Source organism: Cavia porcellus, unplaced genomic scaffold, assembly GCF_034190915.1.
Source record: "Cavia porcellus strain 051 isolate PalLab524CR breed Dunkin Hartley unplaced genomic scaffold, mCavPor4.1 scaffold_6, whole genome shotgun sequence".
Taxonomy (NCBI): Eukaryota; Metazoa; Chordata; class Mammalia; order Rodentia; family Caviidae; genus Cavia; species Cavia porcellus.
In genome coordinates this window covers 33,685,161-33,693,466 of record NW_026947489.1, presented here as the reverse complement: position 1 = coordinate 33,693,466, position 8,306 = coordinate 33,685,161, and the positions used below count along the sequence as shown (strand labels likewise).

At 39.1% G+C, this 8,306-nt stretch overlaps 1 protein-coding gene across 6 annotated transcripts in view; it reads left to right on the top strand.

Annotated features, from left to right (window-relative positions):
- The first annotated feature begins 1,664 nt into the window (after positions 1-1,664).
- Cdin1 (CDAN1 interacting nuclease 1) overlaps positions 1,665-8,306 on the top strand; it is a 256,459-nt gene continuing 249,817 nt past the window's right edge. For 2 of the 6 annotated variants that reach the window (XM_063250309.1, XM_023567481.2), the window contains exon 1: positions 1,667-1,993. In XM_063250309.1, the coding sequence (XP_063106379.1) occupies positions 1,893-1,993 (101 nt within the window). In that variant the 5' untranslated portion in view covers positions 1,667-1,892. Of the gene's footprint in view, positions 1,994-8,306 lie in introns of all 6 variants that reach the window. The other 4 variants (XM_063250310.1, XM_063250307.1, XM_063250308.1 and 1 more) reach the window with 3 other exon arrangements.

The window sequence follows — 8,306 nt, the reverse complement described above, 5'->3', positions numbered from 1 at the left end:
CTCCAGGCCATGCTGCCATAAATAAATAGTTATGTACTAATGTCACACAACCAGGGTGAGATGCAAAGCATATGGGAAGAAAACATTCTGATGTAAATATTCAGACAAAAATGATGGTTGCTGAATTTAGAAGCCACTGTTGCTCCTGGATTTTGAGACAATAAAGTGATACAACATTTTTTAAAACCCCAACTAAATGAGTCTCAGAAATGCAGAGTATTTTCTACAAAAACAAAAACCCCTTAACCTTTGGCTTAGGAGAGTGTGACTATTTGATGTAGTAATTAAGAATTACTGAGAGTTGGCAAGCCCACAGACTGTGGAACCCAATTTCTGGAGTTTAATACTTACCCCTGGCACTTACTTGTTCTCATGACCTTTGGAAAGTTCCTTAACCTTTTCATGCCTTAGTTTATGCACTCTGCGCAAAAGAGAGTAGAGGATGATAACGGCGAGAGCCTGTATCACAGGAAGTTGTGAGGATTAAGTCTTTACATGGACAGCCTGTAACGCAGTATCTAGTAAACACCCTGTCCATTTTTATCATGTAGTTTATTTATTTTATATAGACTATTTGCTGGACATTATAAGTAATCCTTTATTTGTACTATTTTACTTAATCTTAAAAGCAGCTCCATGGATTAAAATTTAATTTTATAGACACTCTTATCAAAGCTTTGAAGGATTAAGGAATTTATCTAAAGACTCGCATATCTAAACTACACTTCCAACACAGGCTTTATTCCATATGAAAAAATTTAAAACACTTTACATGTTCTCTAAAATCTAATCATTTTTTTCTCCTTCCTTCGCTTAAAGTGTTAAGATTTGAAGAAAATAAACACAACACATGGCCTTCTAAGAATCAAATGGATTTTTAAAAACAGGGATTAAAGGAGAAGCTTGTTTTCCAGTAAATTGCCTTAGGAGAACTGAAATCCATTCACACATGTAGAAAGCAAAAGAATGGCTTAGTGATTCATTCCTCCAAACATTTATTGGGCATCTGTGTTTTTCCGGAGGGCTAGGGTGAAAAAGACTATGATGTCAGTCCTTGCGCATCTAATTGAAGGTAGTGAAAGTGACATTCTTTACCGTTGGTTGTCTGATGAGGTAGAGTTTAAATTTAAATGTTTTCCAATAAAGATAAAACTGATTTCCACCATGGCTGCCAAATTGTGTAACTCCCCAGCAGAAGCCAAAGAGCCTGTTTAGCGCAATCCTATGGAGACTGCCGCGCGGCTAGGTCTCATAGTACAGGCGGGCGTTTCTTTGCAAAGCCGGCCTCTGCTTCCAGCTGCACGAAAACGCGCGCGCGTGAAATATTCAAATCACGCGCTCAGGCAGAGGCTTTCGGGGGCTGAAGCTGAAGGCTGGCGCGTTACCACGTGAGCCCTGTCCCTAGTTGTGTGCGTTAGGCTTTCCTGGCTCCTAACAACTGGGAGAAGATAAGTTCCAGGAGCACTCCCCGGCCTTCCCAGGTAGGCAAAGCCAGGGGACGACTGCCCGCTGAGACGCTGAGACGCTGAGACGCTGGCGCTGGAGACTTTGGTCGCAGCCCGCCACTACTTCCTGGTTGGTTTGCCCTTACCTGACATGGCGCCTAAATGCCTTCAACTGGGCCCTCTGCGGCTGCTCAATAAACATTGATTGGGCAATCCGGTCTACAGCCCGCCCCCACCACGGAGGTGCCCGGTGAAGCCTGGGATTCTGAGTGTCTCCGCCCCACCTGTACAGCTGGCAGTGTGCTTCTGGGGGCATAAGGACAGGCTAAGTAAGACAGGGACCCAGACGTACCTCTCTTTGCCCACCCCTCGTTTCCCGGCCCCAGGGCTGTTCCACCTCCAGGGTGTTTTCTCCTTGTCCCTGTCACCACCGGTCCCTGGCCCAACATGATACTGACCAAAGCCCAGTACGACGAGATAGCTCAGTGCCTAATATCTGTACCGCCCACCAGGCAGAGCCTGAGGAAGCTGAAGCAGAGGTTCCCCAGGTAAGTGCCCCTCCCGGTGCCCTTGTAGCCCTTTCCAGCTGCAGCTGTGCCTTGGCAGCCCAGTCAGCTATAGGAACCACGTGTCACACACGAGTGTGGAGGAGCTCGCCTTTGAAGGGTTAGCAGGTCCAGGATGGTGGAAGAACGCTCTTCTTTCTCCTGCTTTCCACACAGAACTCCCAGTGGTTGAGTCCTTTACGGCTTCCCGAGGCCTTATAATTAAGTTCAGGTCAGCCCATGTTTATCGAAAACTTACTACATGTTTGTATGACGCGTGCACACAGGGGTCCCGTGGTTAACTGACAGATACTACCAGTGGGTGGTGGGTGGCAGGGGCTTCGCAGAGTGAAACCTGGAGCTGTAGATTCAAAAGGAGTGCATTGAGGTCCCTTTGCAGTTGGCCACTGGAAATAAAAAAGGGAACGCAGGCCAGACTGGCCACATACTGCTGTTGATAGTGCCTAGTCTAGACTGCAGTTACGTGCCTCAGGGTTTCTAGTCCAGGGAGAGAAACTAGAGCAGGGTAATGTTTCTGCTCTGATGTCTGCACACTCCAGGTAGAAGTATTTCGTCTTTCTGTCTTCCCCAATCATTCCTTTTTCTCAGTAATTTTAGAATTATCCATTTTTCTTAGAAAGGATGTGAGGAATTAAGAGTCTTCACTTTAAAGATGAGAACGCTGAGACCTAAACTTTACATGCAGTTCAGGACAACTAAGTTCTTACATTTATGCTGTGTTCTAAGTACAGAATGTTTGCAATGCTTTTTTTATAACTCAAAAAAATTCAAGCTTGTACATTTAGTTTCATGACAGTAGTCATGGTTATTCCTAATGGAGAGGCTTGATGTGTGGCCCTTGACAGAGACACATCCCCACACCATAGAAATTACTTTTTTTTTTTTTTTTTTTTTTTTTTTTTTTGTACCCAGGATTGAACTCAAGATCTCCAGCTTGCCAGGCTGCCTCTTATGCCCGAGCTAAATCCTTGTCCGCACCCTTTTTGTACTGGGAATTTTAATTCACGACTTTGTGCTTACCAGGCAGACGCTTGTGCTGCTGAGCTGAGCTATATCCAGAACCCCTAATTTCTTTTTTAAGCAAAGAAAAGTGTTTGGATACTAGACATTAAAATACACGTTGAGACTTAAGTGGGAAGTCTTTCAGTTACCTCAGTGTTTGTACTAAATGGTGAACTGGTTTGTAAACCATTTAACAAATATCATCCAAGTTTAATTTGGGTATTATTTACCTCTTTATAGTCTTTAAGATGGTATGAGACTTCCAACAAGGAACAAAATTGACAAATTAGAATTTAATTTTCTGTCACTCATTCCTACTGACTCTCTCTTGAGCAGTAAAGTGGGTGAAAGTTGGACAGCCAAGGAAAATACTAGATTTTACTGGGCTGGTTTAGAATAGAACATACATTTTTGGTGTTCTGTTCTCATTGTGTACATGTATTATTATCTTGTAGTTTGGCATCCTAGTTCTCTTTGAATCTTTCTTCTCTTTCTCTTACTTTGGTCTTAACCTTCTCAGTAGTCATCAGTGCTTTAGAAGGGCTTACTGGTATGGAACACTAAACAGTTAGGCTTACTCTTTTTTTATTGTCTTTTGAGACAAGGTTGCTATGCACTTCAGGCAGGCCTTAAACTTACTTTGTAACCCAGGCTGGCCTCAAATTTGCAATGATCCTCCTGCCTCAGCCTCTCTAGTGCTAAGATTATAGGCATCTGCTACCACTCCCTGTTTAGACTTTAGAGATGTTTAGACTTTCTCTTTTATGCCTTTTTTTTTCCCTATTCATGATAGCTGAAGTATTTTCCACTTCTTCCAAATACAGAACCATTCAAGGAATAATTCTTTCCCTGCAGGAAACTTTATTTAGAGCCCAAGCTAATCTGCAGAAGAAGAAATAAAAAAAGCTGTTTAGTAGGTTGGGTCAGAATTTTGTAAATCATGCAGTTTTAGAGTTGGTGTCTCAGTTTTCATGGTATCATTGTTTCATTCTGTATGAATGTGGCAAAGGTCTTGAACAGAGATGGAATAGTTCATTTTGTCAGGGTTGGTTAGGTAAGGACCTCTAAAATAATTTCTGGTAGTTCAGAGAGGTTCCGTAACATCAAAAATCCCAAAGATGTTTAAGGACCGAATAGTGGCTAGAATATGTTTTGTTGTTGTTTTCCCCGTCTTGGTTTAGAGTGCTGTACTAGGTTGCTTTGATTAGTATTAATTAGTATCATTAATTAGTATTAATGATAACAATATCAGTTATTTTTTTGGTGGGTGCCCTTTTTTCAAAAGTGCATAACTATCTGCATTCAATTTTGTTTTATTTGGTTTTTTAAAAAAAATCTGTATCTTTTTGAGACAGGGTATCCCTGTGTAGTTCACGTTGGCCTTGAGATCACTGTGTAGTCCAGGCTGGCTTTGCTCTTGCAGCGATCCTCCTGCTTCAGCCTCGGAGGTGCTGGGATTACAGTAGTGCACCTCCATGCCTGGTTAACCCTGTTCATTTTGTCTATAGATTTTATTCCCCCTCCTCTGTATATCATGAGCCTTCCCATCTTTAAAATTCTTGTTTCAAATAACTGGTAATATCACCTCTGGATACACTAAACAGTTCCTTATTGTTGCTTTCCAAGGTTTTGTTTATATAGTATTTTATATAATTGATTTTAGCATATGTGTAAAGTCAGGTCTGCTTATTTTTTTTTTTCCCTGTAGACTCCCAGAAATTGGGAATGACTGAATCATAAGTTCTTAGCTTAGTTGGTCTCTAGCAGGCTCCAGTTCCCCTTAAACTCTTAAAAACAGAATACCAAAAAAAACCTGAAACCTCAAAAGCACTTTCATTTATGTGGTTTATCTGTAGATATTTTTCAAAATATGAACTAAAATATTTTTAAATGTTTACTTGTTACTTTATTTCCAAAACTAGTAAGCACAGTATTTCCTACCACATTTTATGAATAACTATAATTTTAAAAAAGTAAGCAAATGATATTGTCCAAACTTTTGTGAATCTCTTTAGTGCCTCTACTTAATAAAAGAAAACATAGCTATTTCTCAACTCAACTTGTTGGGTGCTGCCATCCTTACCTCCGGATTGAGCTCAGGACTTTCTGCACTGAGCTACATCCCTAGCCTGGTGTCTTCTTTTTGATTGTGAACCTTTTAAAGCTTTTAGTGATACAAACACCCCACAATGGCACACATACCATAGGTTCACCAATACTGGATTATGGAATATCAAGAAAAAGATAATTTAGTATGTGTTTGATATAGGTGTGAACATATTTATTACACAAACCAGCAAATGATATTTTCTTAAAGGTTATTGATGCAAGGTGAAATCCAGACTTTTATCAAGAAACTTTTTTAACTGGCTGTAGTGGTACACTCCTATAATCCTAGTGCTTGGTAGGCTGAGGCAAGAGAATCTCTGCAAGTTTGAGGCCATCCTGGGCTACAGTGAAGACAGCAGAACTACATAGTATGAGACCCTGTGTTGAAAGAAACTATTTACATTTTTATAATTCACTAGTCTATTTTGAACTTTAAATGGATCGAACCCATGCGTGAATTTTTGTTTTTTGAGTTTTTTTTTCCTGCTTTGTTATCCAGGGCCTTCGCACTGAGTTACATACCCAACCCATTTTTTATTTTATTTTTATTTTGACACAGAGTCTTATCCACTGATATGTCCAGGTTGGGTTTGAGTTTGTGATCCTCCTGGTTCAACCTCCCAGAGTGCCGAGTTCATAGGCTTGTGCTGCAGATTGTATATGACTTTTATTATTGTGCATTACTCATTTATAAACTGGTTATGAACTATACAAATCTTCCAAATGTCACCTTATATTATACAATATAAAAAAATCACATTTGTTAATAGCAACACTGATCTTGTCAGAAGTCTGTATGATTTGAATTTTCAAACTTATGGTGATGGATAGAGCTTTCTGGTATTTGAATTTTCCCTTGAAAGCTCAAATTTTCTGTTGGCAACAAATGCTACCAGTTGTTTTCCTTGAAGTGACAGGCTTGCATCATTTATTTTTGAGAAAATGTCTGCCAGTTCTCCAAATCTGAATAATCATACTTTGTTCATTCTTCATTCAGATAGGAATTGAGTTCCGTGAAAAAAGTGGCTAGTTTAGTTCTCAAGAACTCGAGTAAGTGCTTTCTCCTGAGAAAGCTATCACACTTCGGTGTGCAGTAAATGGTCTTTTGTATTTGCTTATTTTAATTAGTATTTTTAAGCAAAAAGTCTTTATTTTTTCTTTTTTTCCTGGGAGTGTGTGATGGTGAAGAATACAATAATCATAAACATAGTTATGATATACTTATTGTACATTTGTACAACATGTATGTCCAATGACAGCACAAGAGGAATGGTAATGAAATGTTGCTCTTTTTATAAAACATAGTTCAGTCTTGTAGGCACCTGAGAGGGTCCCAGGGACTCCACCAGCCCACTGAGCACACTTGAACGTCTACCACTTGAACTACTTTCTGTTTCTCTCTCTCTCTCTGTCTTTCTTCTTTCTTTCTTCCTTGATACTGGGGATTAAACTCAGGACCTTGCGCTTGCTAGGCATGTGCTGTGCCACCGAGCTGTATCCCTGGCCCCTCACTCACCACTTTAAATGAAAGACTATTTATGTTATGAAGGATTTTGATGTGTATTGACAAATTACTGTCAAAAAGGTGGTACTGCTCCTGTTACCAGCAGAACATGGGAGTGTCTTATCTCTGCAATTTTTGCCAGCGTTGAGAGGAGTCTTTATTGATCTTTGATATGTTGAATCAGGAATGACATGTTTTAATTAGCATATTAAAAGTTCTAATTGTGCATTTTTCCAAATGTGTTTTAAACATTTAATTTTCTTCTTGGATACGCTGAATACCTGTCCTCTGCTTAATTTCTACCAGAATGTTTACTGTTACTTGATCTGTTTGTGTTAAGGATGTGTATCCATTATGTGTCATATTTTTACAGATATTTTCCCAGTTGTTGCTTTTAAAAATTATTGTTTTTAACATATCTTAAATTTATGCTTGGAAAAAAGTGGGTTTTTTTTTCCCCTTTATGTTTAGGAAGTGTTCCTCTGCCAGTCGTGGTAGCACCCTGTAATTCTAGCTCTAGGGAAGCTGATGCAGGAGGATCCTTGTAAATTCAAGGACAGGTTGAATTATCAAATGAAACCTTGTCTCAAAAAGAAAAAAAAAAAAAACAAAACAACAAAAACCAACCCCCCCCCCCAAATCAAAGAAGAAAGTCCTGTTTAATCCTAACAGTACATTTTTTTCTAAATTATCTTCTGAAGTTTTAGAACATTCTTGCTATTTTTAATGATTTTGACTGGTTTATTTTATTATATGCTGAGAGGTATATAGTTTCTTTTTTTCTCTCTAGCTTAATATTCTTTTTATCCTGTGGCTTCTGAAATAGCTTTACTTTTCTGTGGCTTTTTTCGTTTCACTGGTGTTTTAAAAAACTATGTCTTTCTAAGTCATTACGTTAAACTTGGGCAGTCTTTTTAACTATTCTGGTCTCCGAATCCTTCACTTGTAATGACTTTATGATCTCTACTACTATACAACTCAGAAATTTACCCCCACTCAGTTCTTCTCTGTTCTTCACTTTAATAGTGATGGGCCCTAGAACATAAGACACACACATTTAAGTAGCTATTGAAGACATATTTATTGATTTTCACTTTCTAGTTTATTTCCCAGACTACGTTATTCAGGTAGAAGGTCCCAGCTCAAACAGCTATTCCTTGTAAGATTATATTTTACATTATAATCTCCTACCCAAACACTACATGTATGAGTATAGTTTTAAACTTGCAAAGAAGTGCTGGAAATATTTTAAAGCATTTCTATATGTTCTCCACCTGGCTCCTCATAACACTAGCATCTTGAACTACTATAGTGTAGAACTGTTTTTTGAATTTTGCTAGGTTTTGACTAATGTCCCCCCTCCCCCATCCCCTGTTTTGTTTTTTTGTACCCGGAATTGAACTCACGACCTTACATTTGCCAAGCTGGCACTTGTGCCACTAAGCTAAATCCCCGGCGTAATGTCCCCTTTCTGTTCTAGCATCATGTGTTGGATTTAGTTATGGTTTTGAGCCTTCTTCAGTCTGATGATGTCTTACTGTTTCTTGGTCTTTGATAATTTCAACACCTTTGAAGAGCTCTGATTATTTGTAGAATGCCCCTCTGTTTGTGTTTGTTTCTCATGATAGAGTCAAGGTAAACATGTTTGGCAGTAGTACTCTAGAACTTGTGCCCTTGTTA